The following is an 18,813-nucleotide window of genomic DNA, read 5'->3' as shown; positions in this document are numbered from 1 at the left end:
TGAACGAGGGAAGAAAAAAGCTGGGAGAGACAAAGAGAGTTGTTCAGTCGGTCAGCGAATTCCTGTGTTCGTTTTTGCCCGTCGGATGGATGCAGCTGCAGTTGTACCCGACCCTGGCGGCGATTGGCGGGGGATGTTGCGGTGGATGTTGCGGTGGAGCCGCTTCCGGATTGCCGCTCCCAAGAACCAAAGACTTGGCGATCTACAACTTCACCGTTGACAACTACCTGTTAATGATGTCTGGAGCTGCACGAGAAGAGATTCCTCATGCCCAGAGACCTCGATGCTGCCTCGGAGCTCCTCAAGGTCAAAGCGATGACATTTCAGCTCTCGTGTCAAACCTGGGACAGCCCGTTAGCTCCAGGGGGAAAGGGGCAGCTCCTCCAGGTACGTCATCACGGTCCCCCAGCCACTTTTGGAAGAATTCCAGAAACTTTCCAGAACATACGTGAATTTGGTTTCCCAGTGAAGAGATCTAATCCAGCGACGCTCAATTGATTGATGTGTACTAGAGTCTGTATGCTCGGATCCTTCAACAGGTTATAAGCCTTCAATCCAGTCTTCAGCGGCTATGGGTATAGAAGCCGCTTTTATCCCTCTTGATCCTGATCAACTTACCCGCCATGGGCTTTAGGGGTAAACACCTTTGCCTGGTTCATTCTGGAAGAACGAAGGCGGTAAACGAAACGACGGTTCGACCTTTTGCACCTGCTGGACACTATCCCTGATGATGTCGTACCCAAAGTTGTACGCAAAGAACTCTTCCGGGTTTTCTGCAAGATAGTGTGTCAGCGGCCTCTTCACATACACACGCACTTTGTCTCACTCAAGATGGTTCACAGATTTTGCACTCACTGGGCACCTTCTCCGCGGGAATGAACTTGGCAGCCTCTTCCCGGATCAACTCGGGCTCCTCTTGCCCAGCGTTACTGAAAATCTGCATCACGCTGGCGCGGTTCCTCCGGATGCTCTCATACACCTGCAGACGAGCCTCAACGTCTTTGGCCTCTGCGCCCGCAAACGCGATGCCGAGCGCGACGCCGTCCTCGATTCCCTGCGCACCGCCTTGGCCCTGGTCTAGCATGGCTCATATGTTAGCGATCGATAGATTTGGCAGGAGGGTCGGAACAGATGTGTTGCCGTTGGAACTCACGGGGTAACATGGGATGCGCGGCATCACCAGCCAGTGTCAGCTTCCCCTTCGTCCAGGTAGGAATTGGAGCTCTGTAGAGGAGTGCCCATTGCTTCACCTCCGTGGCCTTGCTGAGTATGGTGTGAGTCTTGGTCGTGTGTTCACGGGGGTGGGGTTGCTTACTCGAGAATGGCCAAGACGCTTGGGTGGAAGTCGGAGTATCTCTCAAGCAGCTTCTCCTTGCTCACAGAGGCGTGCCAGTCCTCTTTTTTGGTACTCTCAACATCGTCGTTATTGAAGATGGCGACAAAGTTGTGGATCTCATTGCTGCTTCAGTCAACACGCCGGACGTCACATGGCCTCCTACTCATCTCCCAACTGCTACCGCAGTGTAGAAATAGCAAACAACTTACTTTCGGCATGGATATGAGACCAGACGCTTCTTGTCCCCGACCAGGAACTTCATCCGCCCGTCGTCGCCCTCGTTCCAGAAGCGCGTGACCGGGTCCGCCTCGATATCGGCGGCTGGTATGAGGAAACGGAAGCAAAAGTTGTAGTGCCCCTGAGGCACCGCAGGGTTAGAGCGGCCGAGAATCGCCTCGACTCCAGTGGTGTGGACGCCATCTGCCGCGATGACCACGTCGCCTGTGACTTTCTCGCCAGAAGCCAGTGTTATTGAAGCCTCCTCGGGATCCTAAAGATGTGGTCAGCCAGACTCAACGTGGGGTTACGTGTGCTAAAGAGAGTCGCCACTCACATATGCCGCAATCTCGCTCTTCAAATGGACAGTAGCAGGCCGACCTAGTCCAGCCCTCGGCTTCGCATGTCCATTGACACCGTTCGTCCTCTCCCCATTAGACTCCTCAACGCCGTTGGCATGACCATTGACACTGCCCTCCGGCTCCGTCGCCAACCTCTTCAGCTCCTCGTGTAAATCGACGCGGTGCGCAAAGTACCACGGCGCGCCGTACCGCTCCTCAATGTAATCCTCCGTGCCGACGTGGAACTTTTCCAGCGTGTCCCCCTTTGCGCGGAAGCTGCATTTGACAAGCACGAACTTGGCCTTGATAGGGTCGAGGCCCCAGGCGAGGAGCGCGCGCGCGGCGTTGGGACACACGTGGATCGCGGCGCCGATCTCGTTGTTGAGCGCGGACCGCTCGTAGACGTGGACTTCGTGGCCGGCGCGGCGGAGACCTACGGCTGCGGAGAGGCCTGCGATGCCGCCGCCGGCGATGAGGATCTTGAGGGGTGCCATTGGCATGAGAGCAAACTTTGGATTTACTCTGTGGGCTGGTCTCGACTCTCGAAGCTTCACTGTATTGCCTTTCAAGGGGACGATATCGTCGCACAGACGTTTGGAGACGCGGTAAAAGATTTCTCTAGATGATGTGTGTATGTAAAACGAAACTTTTCGTCCGAGGAGGGAGGGGGGATGAGGTGCCAACGGCGCGTCTTCGTCTCGACCGCAGATGGGACATGCTTAGGTTGGATGATGGACCAAGGCATTGGCCCCCTTGGGTCCACGCACTAGACGATGCGGGCCGGAGTTAGCTTCGCAGAGAATATGACCCTCCTCGGTTGCCATTGTCCAGAGTCCGAAGTGCCTGTGGTGGGTGGTTTCGACTTCGTTCGGATCACGTTCCATTTCTAGATGACGATGCATCTCTCGACGGGGTAGCATTCCCGCGTTGCCCAGCACTCCCAACGGAACTCGGTCAAAAACACCAGAGTCATGGGTCAGAGACGTCTCGATCGCGCCAGATGTAGGGAACCCTTGGTGTCTCGACTGGGAATCCGGCAATAGGTCGGACGATGAGCCAGGGCGAGGAGACCGGTCGAACAGGTCGCAGTGAACAAGCAGCTGGTCCGAGTCTGTGCCGCAATCGGCGGGGCAGAAGTTACATTATCAGTGGAGCTTCGACACGTACGCTTCTGCCACAGTATGTAGTAAGTACGTATGGACTTGGGCAATGGTGGGTGGGTGAGATATTCGATGGACATATCCGTACATAAAGCAGTGTTCTTAGAGGGCCATTTACTGTGTAGAAGCTAGTGTAGGATGGATGGTACTCTTGGGCCAGTTGGTTGGAAGTCTCGCAGACAAGGAGGTCGTCTCCTAGGGGTCTCGCTCGACAGGGATCGATCCGAGAACAGGGGTTGTGTGCTCCGCTGAAGAGGGCGGCCAGGGTTCATGGGTTATAGCACCGGGTATCGTTTTGGTAGCTTCCGGATTTTGGTGAGAATTGAAACCTTTGTGATCTATAGCTGGGCTGGACGAAGGGGTCGTTGGATCCCCTGCTCTGGGCTACCTACCGCATGAGTTCTAACCTCCGATGCAGAGCAGAATGCAACAACGGACGAGATGGGAGAAGATAATGAAGAGTTTGCCGGTAATCGTACAGGGTCGAGAAACCCTTGTTCTTGGAAGAGTCTGGTTGGTCATTGGTATCGAGCATGGACGGAACGTGGGAGGAGTATGTCTTCGATAAGGAAGAAGACATCAGCAAAGTAACATCCTAAGTCTTTTGGGTAGAGTTCCCACTTTGACATTTGCGTCTTTCCGCAACTCCTTCTCTGTTTCCAGCCAACCATTCATTTCTGAGTGTGTAAGTAGCTGCCAACATCATAGACCGCCACGATGTCAACCACGAAGGATGTCATCTCGGATGATGTCCAGGAGACTGGATCGATGAACGAAGCCAAAGGCCCGGCTGCTCCTCCTCCGAGCAGTCGAGATGAACCCAAGGAGAGCATCGAAGGCCCCGATGAGCCGGTTCCTCACTTGCACGCAAAGACATTTCTCATAGTCTTTGCCGTTTGCTTCATCTACTTTGCTCAACTCATCAACGTCGTCGGCGCCGGAGCTGTAAGCTATCCTCACAGACTACCTGTCAAGGTATACTATCTAACTCCGTGTTCTCTCTACTAGCAAACCCAAAACATCGCAGCCGTGCTGGGGGAGAGCGACAAAATCGTATGGCTGACCTCCACAATCGCCATCATGACCGTCGTCCTCTCCCCTATCGTCTCCCAGGCCGCAGACTACTGGGGCCGCCGCTGGTTTCTTGTCGGCCTCACAGCCTGCGGCATCATCGGCTCCATCGTTGTCGCCCGCGCCTCAACGATGGGCATGGCTATTGCCGGTTTCACGATCACGGGCTGCTCCTACGGCGCCCAGCCCCTCCTCCACGCCGTCGCATCCGAGGTCCTACCCCGACGCTACCGCCCCTGGGCGCAGGCGGCCGATAACCTCTCGGCCGCGATGGGAGGCCTGGTGGCGCTCCTGGCCGGCGGCGCGCTCACGCGCAACGGCAACGCTGCGGGCGTGAGGAATTACTGGTACATGGCGACGGCCATCTACTTTGTGGCCACGGCCCTCGTTCTGGCGCTGTATAACCCGCCAAAGACGGCAAATGAGACGCGCTTCAGCGTCTCGGAGAAGCTTGCGAAGCTCGACTGGGTGGGATACGCCCTCCTGTCATCGGGTCTGGTGCTCTTCTGCATGGGCCTGTCGTGGTCTCAGAACCCCTATCCGTGGACCGACGCCCACACCATCGCGCCGTTCGTTGTTGGGTGCGCACTCTGCGTCGCTCTGGCCGTGTACGAGACGAGCTTCAAGAAGGATGGTATGTTCCATCACGGACTCTTCAGGAATGGACGCAACTTCCCCATTGCGCTAGTCTGTGTCTTTGTCGAGGGTCTCGTCTTCTTCGCGGCCAACAATTACTTTGCTTTCCAGGTCGGCGTGCTCTATGAGACGGACTCGTTGCGCACCGGGCTCCGGTATGGCGTTACCATGATTGTCTACGGTGTCTCGGCTGTCTTGGCTGGGCTGTGGTGTTCGACGACGCGAAACGTTCGTTGGCCTACCGTTGTTGCATTCGTGTCCATGATTATCTTCTTCGTGTGCATGGCCACGACTACACCGAGCACCTCTGACCCTGTCTGGGGCTACCCCGTCTTCTTGGGTATCGGGCTGGGCATCTGTTTGTGCACGCTCGTTACCATTGCGCAGCTTTCAACACCTCCGGAACTCATTGCTATTACCAGTGGGCTGATGATTGGTGTGCGATCTTTGGGAGGATCCATTGGTCTCGCCATTTGTAAGTTTCAGACCTCCTGAACTGGAAACGACATGATGAGACTTGCTAACGACCGCCTTCACTAGACAACGCCATCATCACCGACCAGCTCTCGAGGATGCCCACCAATATTGCTGCTGCCGTCGTGCCACTTGGACTTCCTCAGACCTCTCTTGGGCAGTTCATCGGTCTGCTAGTTGCCCACGACAATGCTGGACTGAGTCAAGTTGAAGGCGTCACAGTGGACATCATCCAGGCAGGTGCTGGTGCTCTTCTGCAGACATACAGCCTTGGCTTCCGTTATGTTTGGATCGCTGCTGGCTCCATCACAGTTGCTGCTGCCATTGGTGAGTTTCCGTTTATTCAAATACCCTTGATAGCTGGCTAATCAATGGCTACAGGTGCTTTCTTCCTTGTCGAGCTCAAGAACGAGTTCAACATGCACATCGACGCCCCGGCTGAAAAGGAGGATGACCTGTATTCGAAATAAACCCAGTGTGCTTGTACGCATACTGATAATGCCCTATTTCCAACTGACATGAAATGAATTTCAAATGACTAGCTATTACCTAAGACATATTGTAAGAATAATTCTGCTCCACCTACATCAAATACTTGTTTGAGTCCAACAGCGTGCGGAACAGACTCCGGGCATTCTCCCACAACCCGTGTGATGTTGGAATCGACAAAAGCGACTAATTCAATGATGCAGTAGCCTTATGGCGTGCTCCTCCTGAGGAAACATACTCCGTTGAGTCAAGTTGGCAAATGTCATTTTTCGTGCAATATCGGTTACGACTTTCTAGCAAGACCTTGTCGATATCTTGCATCAAATTCTGCAACGTATTGCTAAAGAGTTGTATTTCCCAGTTCCAACCGCTCGACTCCTGCAGATATCGTACGAGAGGTGGCATATCCAATGTCAGAGATGTGGATCATACTTGTTTTCCTGTTGGTAGCAGGTTGAAGATACAGGGACCAGGGCTTCGTTGGTCGTAAACGGACTTTATATCGGGAAGTGGCCCCTCATAGCCGTGCATGTAGCATTGTGGCTCCTTGCTAAGGTGCAAGGGTGGCATGAGTCATTGGCACAGCCCTTTGCGACTACAGGCCCCTACACAGACAGGTATTCAAGGGCCAGGCCGTGCCGTTGTGAGTATATCCGTTTGACCGTCGTCTGAAGAGACAGTACCACACAGACTCGAGATCTTGGGCTTGCCGACTGATTGGAAATCACATCTGAGTTCGATTCCGCCGCCGGTGCTCTCAGGGACGTGCGATCAAAAGGCAAGCCCGGGCCAAGTGACGCCGAGGGCAGGGGATCCTCGCTAGTCAATTTTATCTTCTGGGGAAGCCCAGATTTTAAACTCTTGTTTTTTCTGCCCAGACTTGGAAGATCGGCAAGACAGCTTCAACTTCAAGTCTTCATGTGGTGAAGATTGCACGTTGGACATCCATCGGGATGGTCTCATGAAACGAAATCGAAATATATGGTGTCGAAAATGTGTGCGCAGAAGGTGTAGCATTCGTGGCCCGGAAAACGAATCCCTTTATGGCCAAAGAAGCAGCTGGAGGGGCCGCTGTAGGTTTGGACCGGGGTTATATCCCAACCAGTGGGTATTTTGGTCGACTCTGGCACGCCTGGTTGGGATCTTACGAACTTCGCGGAGAGACCAACCGAGTTGCGACTTGCGAGATCCATCCACTGGTTTTCTCAGTTCATTGCCAAATGAATGATACTCGTTTAAAAAACCCGTAATAAGCAACGAAGTCACAACAGGTGTCTTCACTACAGTCTCGAGGGAGCATTAAGCCAACCACCTCCAAAACAGAAAATCCTTTGGACCCGCCGGCATTATCTGCATTGGCTTCTAATGTTCGAGGGATGGACCCAAACACCGACAGCAACTATTCATCGGACTTATACCGAGCGATCCACCCGTGATATAGCAAGTAAACCTGTCAAGGTCACACTCGCAGGTGACAGAACAGGCATGGTCCCATCATGCGGTTTCGAGGGGTTTTTACTTGCAGAAGCGGGATCAGGTCCGACACGGTATGCAAAGTAGTCTCTACTATGGACAGGATGCCTATAGGGTCTCGAAGGTGGGCACTACTGCCTTATCAGGGAGCGCTGTGGCGTATCGTAGTGGCATAGATACAGTTAGGAGGCAGATATTGAAGCTCCATGGAAAATTCGAACACTCTCTGCATCTGGATGGGGATACCATTTTGACTTACACGGCTAATATCAGTATAACTTTGCTGCTAAGTTGCGGATACTGATGTTGAAGGTTCTGAGAATAGAATCAAACCACAGTTACAGAGTACTTTCAGAAAAGTCTGGCTACTCTTGTTGCCCTCGGCTTATGGCAGACCCTGAAGATGCGAGCTCGGGGCCTCGGGCTGAAGACCGAAGCACCTTCGAACAACAGTTGAGTGCTAGTATCTACAACTGCCACACCAAGATCAAGATTATCCTGGTAGGGTCCGTGTAGCAGAATTGTCAAGAGCTGCAGGGGAAAACTTGACTTAAAATGCTCATACGCAGGGATGTAGCCATAAAAGTTGAAGGGGGGCTGCTGGCAAGGAATCCCCGAGATGAGATCGTAAAGTCGGTGGTAACAACGTTCACGTCCGGCGGAGGCTGGTAGAGCTTATACAACGGATGTATTGCTCATGGATGATCCAATTCTGATACTCCAACGACTTCCAGAAGTCCCCAAGATCCGGATCCAGAAACCTGATTTACCTCCTTCCCTCACAAACTGTCGCACCATCAAAGGCTCTGTTTGTGCCGAACCTGTTAATTGGGAAACGGCTAACCAACTTCCTCGATGCCAGAGTAGGATATGCGGCGGGGATTTAGGAGTAATCCGTGACTGTAACTTCATTGCATTGGATGCTATCCCTTATGAACATGTGCGCCACTTGCCCTTGATGTATGTCACAAATCAGCATATAGAGTAACTCATGGAAATCGGGATCTCAACTGTGGTCTAATCAACTATGGAAAAGGGGAAAAGGGAAGCCCTCGAGGGAGCCCCTTTTGTATGCCCATACCCCTGTCTACTCCTTATCTCTACCCCTGAGATATCCACTGCTATACCTCTTTCGTGACAATGTACTCCGTAGCATGGGGCAGGTCCATCCTGGCTTCAACCGGGGGGGGGGGGGGACGATCCGGGCCCACATCCCGAACGACTTTCTTCAGGAACGCGACCCCCCTCGAGTGTTAGGATGCCCCCGTTCATGCAGACATCTCAGCTTGGAACAGATCCAAGTAATGGCAATATGGCCGTACTGAAACTGCGCAAGTAATCGGGTGAAGATGATGAGTTCCAATATGATATCCTTCCCGAGTGCCCTTTCGCCGCGCGTGCCTCCGGAAATCCGCAGATTCTTCATACTCTACATCCAAAGTCTCCTTTCTCTCATGCTCTAAGCCTTTTTTACTTTCTTTCTGGCATTAGTCCGATATTTCTCTTGGCGCCGTGCGCGTAAGTTCACAACATGGTTCCGGGACCCAATGTCTCTGTCTTCGTCACGAGCATAATATTCACAACTCTTTCTTTTGTCCTCGTCGGGCTGCGGCTGTACACGCGCATTGTGGTGGTGCAAAATGTCGGCATCGATGACTGGTTGATGCCTGCCGCACTGGTAAGCCTACTTCGCCAACTGTAAGATGCCATGTGGAAAAGGGATTGGAAAGCTGAGTCTTTACTTAGGCGGCCTCCATCGGCTTTTGTGTCGTTGTAATGCATCGTGAGTACCTACGTCTGGCGCCTGTCACCGCAGAACAAGCGTTACTCACAATACCACAGAAATCAAGTATGGTTTGGGTATGCCGATTTCTACCATCGCAGAAGATGATCTGGTCCGATTCTTCCAGGTGAGTTGCGAATCATAGGTGGGAATCCTAGAAGGGCGGGTTCTAATATTCCCCATCGGCAGTGTCTCTGGGCGACGATTCCGACCTACAATCTAGCCCTCTTGCTTTGCAAGCTGTCGATCGTCTTCTCATACTTGCGCGTGTTCAAAATTCCGACGACACAAAAGATTTGCAAGACCATGCTTGCGGTGCTTGCGGTATACGGTGCCTGGACTGTCTTCGGCTCAATCTTCATGTGCGTGCCCGTGCAAGCCTTTTGGGGCGATGGTACGGGGAAGTGCATGAACCGCTTGGCTTTCTGGTTTTCCAATGCAGCCTTGAACATTTTATCGGACATCATCATTTGCGGCATTCCCATACCACTTATTAAGTCTCTGCAAATATCGAAAAAGCAGAAAATTGCGCTCATCATGGTGTTCGCTGTAGGAGGATTGTAAGTTCTCGCAACGCAGTTGTCTTGGTCTAGCATGTACTGATGAACTTCACAACAGTGTTTGTATTACTTCTATGATTCGACTTTACTCACTTTACGAGATCTCCGTATCTACCGATACATCACGTAAGGCTTTCCCTGGAGACGAGCCGGCAGGTGACAGGTGGCGAAAAGTTCTGTACTAACACCACACATATAGGAGATGGTGTCCATATTGCGATATGGTCCGGCATAGAGATCAATGTCGCCATAGCCTGCGCCTCTGTCCCCGCACTCAAGCCTCTCATCGTAAAGGCCTTCCCGAAGCTGTTGGCAAGTACCCAGCGCAGCGGGTATCGATCGGGCAATGCTTACAGTGGGATGAATGCCGGGGATTCACATCACATGCAATCAATGCGGAGTCGGAAAGCTACCAAGACGAACACAAACATCGCCATCGAGACCAAAATCGAGATCATCAGCCGCAACGGTAGCCAGACCGACTTGGTACGACAGGGAGGTGGGAACGGCACCATGGTGGCGGAGTGTTACTCGACGGAGGAGAGACCGCCGGCTCAGGGCCGTGATATGGTTTAACTAGAGTGAGTATGTAATAACATGTCATCTTAGCATCAAAGAAAATTAGTTTCGTAGAACCATAGGTCAAGATGTAACGGGGCAATGTGTAGATAATGATGATGGAAGTTCAAGATTCGTTTCGGTCTCGAGCAAGTTGCTGTGGATCATTATGTTCTCTTCATTTCTCAAATTAGGATCGCAAAATAGTGAGATTTGCAACTTACTATGTTTCTTGATAGCGTCTGACACAAGTGTATTGCTTTGGACGCTGCCTCGTAGAGGGCAACACTAGTATTGGGGGCTTGCCGACATATTAAGCCAAGGCCATCATGCCATGTCGGTTCGCTCCACGTCAACATGTTTCCATTGATGGTTTAAAACACTTTGTTCATTGGCAAAGTGATCAAGTTTCCTCCAGCTTCGATTTATTTCTTGTCTCAGTACGTTTGACTTTCCACTTTAGAAAGTCTCCTGTGCCGGCCTCATATCCAACTCATGAGTCCAGAGTGAGCTCGGCTGTTGTGACAGCCAAAGATACAACTCTCCAACATCTTCCGCGCGCATCCGTTTGCCGGTCTTAGTATTTTCGTTATCTTCGTCAATGATGCCGCCGTTGGCAATAGCATGAACCACGTGTACCCCAAACTTGCTGTGCTCCTTCGCAATAGCCTGTGCTACCATCCTCGCCGCCGCTCGAGATGCGCCATAGGCGGCATACTGCTGATTCGTGCGCATGGCTCCCAAAGTTCCCGTGAAGATGATGGTGCCTTTCTTCGCACCATCGGTGTCGGACAGCAGCGTCTGCCCCCCATTCTGTGCGTACATGAGCTTCAGCGCTTCTTGCGCAAAGACGACACCTCCGGTTGTGAAGATACTCATGCTGTCATTGAAAGCCTCTGGAGTTTCTTCGAGGAATGGCTTCTTGCTCGAATTCTTGACGTGGTATATACCGAGCTTCAGCTTTAGGTCTTTGAAGTCGGCATGATCTGCGATCTGCTGGAAGGTTTGCCGGAGGTTTTCAGGCTGAGTGTCTGTAGGGAACGGATGGAGGATTCCATTTGAAGACTTGCGTAGATCAGCTGCGAGATTCTGGAGGTTTTCGGGGTTTCTGGCGAGGAGAGCAACTGCCAGGTTGCCATGTTGAGGGCTGGCTAAAATGCGAGCGATCCCTGCGCCGGAAGTCGGTCCTGCGCCGATGATGATTGCGAGTCCTTTAGGTGCCATTGTGTTGTGAGTCTCAGCCTTTGAGATGAAGTTACAGTACAGTGTCAATGTTCTTTATGATTGTGTTTACCGAATCTTTGAGAGGCAGCATCAGTGTGCATCCCGTTTATTATATACTTACACAAGCATATCACTAAGTGATTCTAGCGCTGCTAGTAAGACTTCCCATGGCAATGGACGTCATTGATCGTCCGATCCGTGCCCAGGCCGTGCCCCGCGCCGACGTGCATTGGAACCGAATATATTGATGGGAATTCGGGGATAAGACGTCACGATTCGCTTAAGACTCCTATGTCCGATTTAGTGGCTGCAACCTGCTGACGGACGTACCTCTGGCTGACTAAATGACTTTGTTCTTGTTGGAACAGCAAAGGCTGATAAGGAGTAATAGGCAGGTACCATGGGCTGGCTGGCACCTGCCCTGGGCGAAGTGGGACAACTGGCTTAGTCATCACGGCCGGATAAAGGTGGGGCAACCACCCAGGCCGTCACTACCTACTTCGACCGACTCCTGCCTACAATGTAAGATAGAACAAGAAGAAGAACAAGCAATAGGATCACCAACAGACGAGTGATAATTGCTACCACTATTTGTCGTATACGACCCCGTGAACCAACAGTTCTCTACAATGCAAGATTGTCATATAAATGGGCATAGACGTATTGGGGTTCGTCACTGGCAAAACGTTGTGCTACCTTAGATTGTTACTTGTACGCTCTTGTTACAACATGATGCCGGAGTAATTACCTACGCCAGCCGCTTCTTCTGGTGAACCTGCTTCTCCTAAGATTCTTGAGCATTTCTTTTTCAGAGATGGTCAAAGCATTGACAAAGGCTCTGACGAGAACCACCGGCAAGAGCTAGCAAAGGAAGCCGGCCTAGGGAAATTCAAAGAGAAGTATTTTGAATATCTCGCAAAGTCAGACCTAGATGATGTTGACTGGAAGATTACTCTGATTTACATGCAAATGACACAGTGGGAGTATCCACCTATACTGTGTAACTCGTATCGAGCACCGCCTTATGAGCAATAGGGCAGAGAAAATAACAAATACATGCAAATGACTAGACAGAAACAAACATTATTGAAGGGCAGGCTTACGGCTAGTCTACTGAGTTCGGATTACTAAGTGAGACTTGAAGATTTAGAACCTAGTCTATGTATTTCACGTACTCTAACTGAGATGGTGAGTCTGACCTGAATCTCAAGGTAGCCGGTAATAGTCGAGTCAATCAGTCCCCGCGGTTTCGTAAGCTCGTTTGTTGAAGACTTCAGCGTCCGTCATTCCACCGAGCAATGGCGTCATTCATATCATTGAGATCAATAATGGGGGATTTGACGTGATTATGTTCTTCTTCCCACCATTGGTCGCATTTCTGGAAAATAATGCAAAGTATTCCCTCCGGCCTGTGGAGCTTTGCAATCAAGGCTTTTCCCGAGCAAGGTTGGCGGAATTCGGGCAAAGTGAATCCCTGCTGGCGCGCGTATCCCATCGAGTGCCACTTGACCCCATTTTCGCCAAGGGCGGCGTAGAGCCAATAAGGGGTTGTGAATCTATTGAGTTAACCAATAGGGGCATAGTACCTCAATTTCCTATATAATTTGGGTGTGCCAGAGGTTCCAGCACTCTCCATCAATACACAACGGTACATTGTAATCTAAGCAGCCCTTCCGTGTTTTCTTTCTTTTCTTAGTTAGGTTATTCCCAGATATCTCACCTAGGGTCTGGCGGGCCCTTAATGCCCTCAGATTACTACAATAAGAGCAAGGCGAATTAACCTTCCTCGACCCCTTCCTATGCTGTTCCCATGGAATAGAGGTATTCCTTTTATCTGCAGCCCGTCTAGGCCGTGACCTCTGCCGTCCTTGTGCTAATGGTCCGAACTGCTGGATAAGCTGGGCTGCAAGCAGCTGCCGCCAGCGGTAGTGGGTTTTTACCTTCTGCCACCTAGGGCTGCCCGAGAGCTGCAGTAAGAAGCTATTCACAACTACCACTTCCAGCAGGAAATTCCAGGCAATTGACTGCCAGCCCCCTCGACGAATAGGGTGGCTATATTGATAATAGGACCTCATCTGGTCACTTACATCAACCCCATTCATCTTGTGGTTATATTCATCAATTGCCCTAGGGATTGGTAGGTTCTTGCGGACGTCTGGGCCAAAGACTTGTCGGGCAGCCCTCTTAGCAGTGGAATTCCCAGCTGGGCGGCGGCGGCTGCGGATAACTTCCTCGCCGTTCTGGAAGACAGTTGATAGAAATAGTACAAGGGCATTATCCTTCCAGGTAAACTGGTCAACCTATTTACTAGTTAGCTAGGTAGGTAGGCTGGCTGGGCTTGGCTAGGCTGCTAGCTTACCTCCCCATCTAAAGTAGGGATACAGTGTACTTCACCCCAGGGGATATCTCCTCCCTCAGTCTCTTTCTCTTTAACTAAGGTCTTATCTATCCCACAATCCTTTCGGCAAGTACCAGAAGCTCCAACCTGTTGGTTCCGTAAGGTACGAAAGAGACGTATAGAAGCAAAGAGGTTGTCAAGAAATACGTGGTAGGTTGCAGCTGGAAGTAGGGAAATAAGAGTAGTTACTACCTGCTGTGTTGGTGTCAACAGAGCCAGCTTTCCAGCAGCCAGCTGGGCTGGCTGGGCCTGGGGGACTAATGCGTATGGGCCCTTTCCATGTACATGCCACAGCCACCGTATACAGTAGCCAGACTGGGCAAGGATCCAGATCTTATAGCCAGTTGGGATAGGCTTTGTTGGAATTGTTGTTGTCTCAAGAGATCGACCTGTAAATCGGACCATAGCCTCATCAACTGTAAGGTCTGAACCAGGTATATAGAAGGAATCCCCAGTCTCTTGGATGTGGGCTGACCACTGGTTAACCTTCTGGTATCCCATCGAGTGCCAATTGGCAACAGGTACATTATGCCCAGTTTTGACCCACCTTTGCCCCCTCACCGCGGGAATACATGACGGTACGTCATCAACCCCTATATTTTCCCAGCTGCGTTCACCACCACAACTAACATTTCTACAGATGGGCAACTGTCGCGATGTCCTCAAGCGACTCTGATGCGTCTGATTCGTCAGCGCTTTCACATATCACCGTCGCAGTACTTCCCGAAGACCTTGATAGCGCCTGTACAGCTCAATGTAGGCCCGAGAGGTGTGATAACGCAACTGTACGCCCACACGAATCGCCTCCGCTAGAAAGGGGCACACCGGGCCAATTCAACCCCCTCGACGTGCCCTACCGCGCCGCAACAGTACGAGGTCTATCTACTACCCCTTTAGAGCTTTTTCAGCAGTATGTGCCTTTGAGGCTGGTTGAATCGTGGGTACAGTGGACCAATGAAGCCGCAGTACGAGGCCCTGTTCAACAACACTCACGATCCCACAGAAAAAAGACGAGGTCAGGGTGCCTGCAGTGTGGAGTAGCGCTTTGTAACTCGGATGATTGCTGGTACCTCTTTCATAGTCAGAGTATATAGACAACAGAAGTATCCATAATCTAGGCTTTTTGGTTGGCTAGAAGAAGTCTTGGCTGTCTCCTGAGTGGTCAGTTCCCCTCAAGGGCATGTACCTGTTGCCAATTGGCACTCGATGGGATACGTCTGGCATTTGATCTTGGGCCTGGCGCTGGCCTCGGCCCCGGCCCCGGCCCCGGCTGGGCTGGCTAGGCTGAAATTCAGCCGTGCTAAATATCCGTAGTCGCCGGAGCAGTAGTTGGAATCGGTTTCTAGAAATAAACCGCGTAAATAGGTGGATAGGATCCTCCGTTTGCTGTTGGGTTGACCAATAGGTTGATAATGTAGATTCCCTATGGATCCCTATGTATAATAGGATCCCTAGGAAGAGGTAGATCTCTTCTACTGAAGTCTGCCGCCATGAATTCACTCTAGACGTTCTAGCCCTAGGGCCAGACAACGGCACCGCATTTGCCCACTGGGCCCACTGCTCCACGAGGCTCTGCGGAACGTATTGGACGAAAAGGTCCAGCGGGCTTGCCGGCAGCTGCCGTACCTCTTGAGCCCGGGCCGGCACGTCAAAGGGCCGGAAGGAGCCCGGAAGACCATGCTCGGTAGCTGGAGGTTCGTGGGGCCGGACTGTTGCTGCGTCACAGCGCTCTGGCGTACAGTCTGTATTACAGGCAGCAGCAGTAAGGTCTTCTGGAAGGATCTCAACTACTATCCCATCGGGTGCTGATGGACAGCACTTTCGCCAAGACCATGAAATACCCACTATGTATCCACCATTACCCCGCATTTAAAGGGGTACTTGACGATACGTCACTCATCCCTATGCTCTTTTGCCTATTATTATCACTATTATTACCATTTTGATTGATACTGTGATGTCTTCTGGTGATTCTGATACCTCTATTGCATCTAATGCTTCTATTACTTCTATACGCAGCTGTATAGTAGTTGAGGTCCACCCAGAAGACCTTACTGCTGCCTGTAATACAGACTGTACGCCCGAGCGCTGTGACGCAGCTACAGTCCGGCCCCACGAACCTCCGGCAACTCAGCATGGTCCTCCGGGCTCCTTCCGACCCTTCAACGTGCCGGCCCGGGCCCAAGAGATACGGGGGCTGCCGGCAAGCCCGCTCGAACTGTTCCTCCAATACGTTTCGCAGAGCCTAATAAATTTGCAAGCCCTTATTGGCTCTACCCCGCCCTTGGCGAAAGTGCTGTCCATCAGCACCCGATGGGATACAGCTGCGTACAGAAGTATCAGAAGCATCAGAAGCAATAGAGGTATCAGAATCACTAGAAGACATCGCAGCATCAATCCAAATGGTAGTAATAGTGGTGATAATACGCAAAAGAGCATAGGGATAAATGACGTACTGTTAAGTACCCCTTTAAATGCGGGGTAATAAAGGGTAAAGAGTGGGTATTCTGGGTCTTGGCGAAAATGGGGTCAAGTGGCACTCGATGGGATAAGCTTACCAGATTCAGTCGCATCCCTCATGTTCATGTTTGACTGCATGAGTGCAGAAGATCGATGGAGGTCCGGATATTGCGACATGGCGGGGTTGATGGTCAGCGCATCTTGGGAGCCAGAAGATAACGTGTTGGAGAATTTACTTCAACGAGTTTTTGTAAAATGTAGTTTGCTCAAGCTAAAACCAAGACACAGATTTCTCTTTGTTGCCACTCTCGGTTCTCATTTCAATCTCTGAAGATGACCGAAAATCACCCTTTCTCCTTCCCACTCTCCATCACGTTTTTGGGACATGTTGCGGTCCCACCTGCTATTGTTCTTGCAGTCTATTTACTACAAAACGAAATTGCAAGATATCGAATTAGAATCAAAAATCTTCCTGGGCCCCTTGGCTGGCCTGTTGTGGGCAACCTTTTTCAAGTACTTCAATATCTACATATCCCGAGCTTGAGCAATCGGTATTTAAAAAATGAACTAAGTAATGTCACATAGAAATCAGCTCAAGTGCCAGCAGAAACATACCGAGTCTGGTCAAAGAAGTATGGGCCAGTGTTCCAGATACAGCTGGGAAATACCACGGCTGTTATCGTCAACACTGCGGAGGCTGCCAAGCAGCTATTCCTCGGACAACGGCATGCCATAAACTCTCGACCAACCTTCTATGTATTTCATGGAAAAGTAAGCAAAGCTGTTACTATCATCGGCACCAGCCCATGGGACGACTCTTGTAAACGTCGCCGCAAACTGGCAGCTGGGGCATTGAATCGTCCGCGGGTAGAAAGCTATGCGCCCATTCTGAACTTGGAGGCACGAGAGTTTCTCAAAGACCTGTACGAAAACTGCCGTGGTGGTTTGGTGGATCTCGACTTCCGTTCAGCTGCCAGGCGCTTCTCCCTTAATCTTAGTCTGACCCTCAACTATGGGACAAGGGCCTCCAACATCAAGTCCCTAGAGGATGATCCTCTCCTATCCGAGATCATTTACGTCGAATCCGAAATCTCAAAAATTCGGGATACTGGAAAGAATTACACCAACTACATACCTGTCGGATTGGAAGTCCAATTCGGCCGCGAGTAGGGGAAGAGCATGGGCCACCTCGAGGGGGTACACTTAGACCTCGACTACCCACCCAACCTCCGGTTGGAATCTCCCTTCTACTCCTCACGCAGAATCAATCAATACAGAGATATTGATACTTCGTCACCCCCAGGACCCTACGGTTCGAACCAAATTCCCTGTGAGAGGAATACCAACAATACCTTTGCTGCGATACTTGGAACCACTTGCGAGCGTTTTAGGTTTACAATCTACGCCGAAGAATCACGCAATGGATATTGGCCGCCGAAGACTGGAATATAATGATATTCTCCTAAGCCGACTCAAGGACGAAATTGCTCAGGGCGAAGACAAGCCCTGCATTCAAGGCGCTGTTTTGAGGGATCCCGAGTCGGCAACTCTTACACGAGAAGAGTTGATCAGCGTGAGCCTGAGTATGATGGCAGTAAGTTCATCCCAGGTTCCAACCGAAAGCTCATTGTGGACTTAACCTGACATGTTCCAGGGCGCCGATCAAACCAGCCAACCTTGGCTTGGGCCATTCTTCTACTCGCACACCGCCCTGATATACAAGACAAAGCATATGCGGCCATTCGAGATGCGGGTGTTCTACAGCAACCATCTAACACATACGCTTCTACCAAGATTGACTACATAGAAGCACTGACGAAAGAGATTTCGAGGTACTTTGTTGTCTTGAAGCTTGCACTACCCAAGGCAACATACAATGATGTCACTTGGGGGTCCGCCACAGTCCCGGCCAACACTCTAGTTTTCTTGAATAGCTGGTCTTGTAACAGAGGTAACTTGCCGTGACTCCAATGAAGCGTTACGTTTTGCTGACCACCCAGGCAGACCCTGACCTGTTCAAGGAGCCCGAAGTATTTGCCCCTGAGCGTTGGCTTCCGGACGCACCCGATCAATACGCGCATCAATTCGCCTTTGGTATGGGTGGACGTATGTGTGTGGCATCTCACCTCGCACACGGCGCTTTATACACAGCCTTTTTGCACTTGATCGCCCAATTCAATATCTTACCTGCGGATAGCAAGACCTCAGTAGAGATCGATCCGATCAAAGGGCTTAATGGCCTTTCGTTTGTTGCCACACCAAAAGGTTTCCAGGCGAAGCTTGTGCCCAGAGATGGAGCAGGATTGGAAAGTTGGTTGGAGAGCCCTGATGAGAGCCTGTAGAGGTCTCGATGACTTATTGGTTCTTGGAGAGAGAGATAGGATTAGTCCGGGATGACCTTATTCGTGGCTAAATCATTAATGTTGTTAGGAAATTCTGAGATGATGAAGTCTTGACTACAATCACTTACGAACACCCATGTTGAAGTGAAGTTGGATATAAGACGACAGTGCCGTCTAAGTAGTCCTCAGCAAATTTTGCACCTTGTCAACATGTGCTGACATCCATTCCATCGGCTCCATGCGTGGCTTTATATTTCAAGGTCTTTTAAAACCTGAGTGAATGGTCTGATGC

The 18,813-nt window shown here is 51.0% G+C and overlaps 5 protein-coding genes across 5 annotated transcripts; 3 read left to right on the top strand and 2 right to left on the bottom strand.

The window, feature by feature from the left end:
- Positions 1–253: 253 nt before the first annotated feature.
- Positions 254–2,550, bottom strand: BDP81DRAFT_409047 (salicylate hydroxylase). Its single transcript, XM_060589064.1, has 6 exons — positions 1,890–2,550; positions 1,546–1,826; positions 1,316–1,459; positions 1,154–1,263; positions 856–1,077; positions 254–773 (listed from the first exon to the last, which is right to left on the bottom strand). The coding sequence occupies exons 1-6, from the start codon at positions 2,391–2,393 to the stop codon at positions 631–633; spliced, it is 1,404 nt and encodes a 467-aa protein (XP_060441600.1). The 5' UTR covers positions 2,394–2,550; the 3' UTR covers positions 254–630.
- Positions 2,551–3,821: 1,271 nt separating this feature from the next.
- On the top strand, positions 3,822–5,704 carry BDP81DRAFT_380716 (major facilitator superfamily domain-containing protein; the record flags this gene model as incomplete). The annotated part of the gene is made up of 4 exons (XM_060586851.1): positions 3,822–3,998; positions 4,062–5,235; positions 5,301–5,561; positions 5,616–5,704. The coding sequence occupies 4 exons, from the start codon at positions 3,822–3,824 to the stop codon at positions 5,702–5,704; spliced, it is 1,701 nt and encodes a 566-aa protein (XP_060441599.1).
- A 3,023-nt stretch (positions 5,705–8,727) lies between these two features.
- BDP81DRAFT_397395 (uncharacterized protein) lies at positions 8,728–10,115 on the top strand (the record flags this gene model as incomplete). The annotated part of the gene is made up of 6 exons (XM_060588316.1): positions 8,728–8,874; positions 8,943–8,979; positions 9,039–9,106; positions 9,169–9,539; positions 9,598–9,665; positions 9,739–10,115. The coding sequence occupies 6 exons, from the start codon at positions 8,728–8,730 to the stop codon at positions 10,113–10,115; spliced, it is 1,068 nt and encodes a 355-aa protein (XP_060441598.1).
- A 120-nt stretch (positions 10,116–10,235) lies between these two features.
- Positions 10,236–11,561, bottom strand: BDP81DRAFT_355248 (short-chain dehydrogenase/reductase SDR). The gene is made up of 2 exons (XM_060586281.1): positions 10,322–11,561; positions 10,236–10,254 (listed from the first exon to the last, which is right to left on the bottom strand). The coding sequence occupies exon 1, from the start codon at positions 11,319–11,321 to the stop codon at positions 10,557–10,559; it is 765 nt and encodes a 254-aa protein (XP_060441597.1). The 5' UTR covers positions 11,322–11,561; the 3' UTR covers positions 10,236–10,254; positions 10,322–10,556.
- Positions 11,562–16,272: 4,711 nt separating this feature from the next.
- On the top strand, positions 16,273–18,619 carry BDP81DRAFT_496062 (cytochrome P450). Its single transcript, XM_060595424.1, has 5 exons — positions 16,273–16,692; positions 16,765–17,345; positions 17,563–17,777; positions 17,834–18,130; positions 18,184–18,619. Exons 1-5 carry the CDS (start codon positions 16,513–16,515, stop codon positions 18,519–18,521), a joined length of 1,611 nt encoding a protein of 536 aa, XP_060441596.1. The 5' UTR covers positions 16,273–16,512; the 3' UTR covers positions 18,522–18,619.
- Positions 18,620–18,813: the final 194 nt, after the last annotated feature.

This window comes from Colletotrichum phormii (assembly GCF_030913505.1).
Source record: "Colletotrichum phormii strain CBS 102054 chromosome Unknown BDP81scaffold_19, whole genome shotgun sequence".
Classification (NCBI taxonomy): Eukaryota; Fungi; Ascomycota; class Sordariomycetes; order Glomerellales; family Glomerellaceae; genus Colletotrichum; species Colletotrichum phormii.
The sequence above is the reverse complement of the archived record's forward strand: the minus strand, read 5'-3'. Positions and strand labels throughout refer to the sequence as shown.

Bases quoted from the DNA above. Each gene is read 5' to 3' on its own strand.
- BDP81DRAFT_496062 (XM_060595424.1), top strand. From the start codon at position 16,513: ATGACCGAAAATCACCCTTTCTCCTTCCCACTCTCCATCACGTTTTTG. The intron at 16,693-16,764 runs GTACTTCAATAT...AATGTCACATAG, and splicing joins TTGTGGGCAACCTTTTTCAA to AAATCAGCTCAAGTGCCAGC. The intron at 17,346-17,562 runs GTAGGGGAAGAG...ACCACTTGCGAG, and splicing joins GAAGTCCAATTCGGCCGCGA to CGTTTTAGGTTTACAATCTA.
- BDP81DRAFT_409047 (XM_060589064.1), bottom strand. From the start codon at position 2,393: ATGCCAATGGCACCCCTCAAGATCCTCATCGCCGGCGGCGGCATCGCA. The intron at 1,827-1,889 runs GTGAGTGGCGAC...CCACATCTTTAG, and splicing joins AGAGCGAGATTGCGGCATAT to GATCCCGAGGAGGCTTCAAT. The intron at 1,078-1,153 runs GTGAGTTCCAAC...GAGCCATGCTAG, and splicing joins CGCGCATCCCATGTTACCCC to ACCAGGGCCAAGGCGGTGCG.
- BDP81DRAFT_355248 (XM_060586281.1), bottom strand. From the start codon at position 11,321: ATGGCACCTAAAGGACTCGCAATCATCATCGGCGCAGGACCGACTTCC.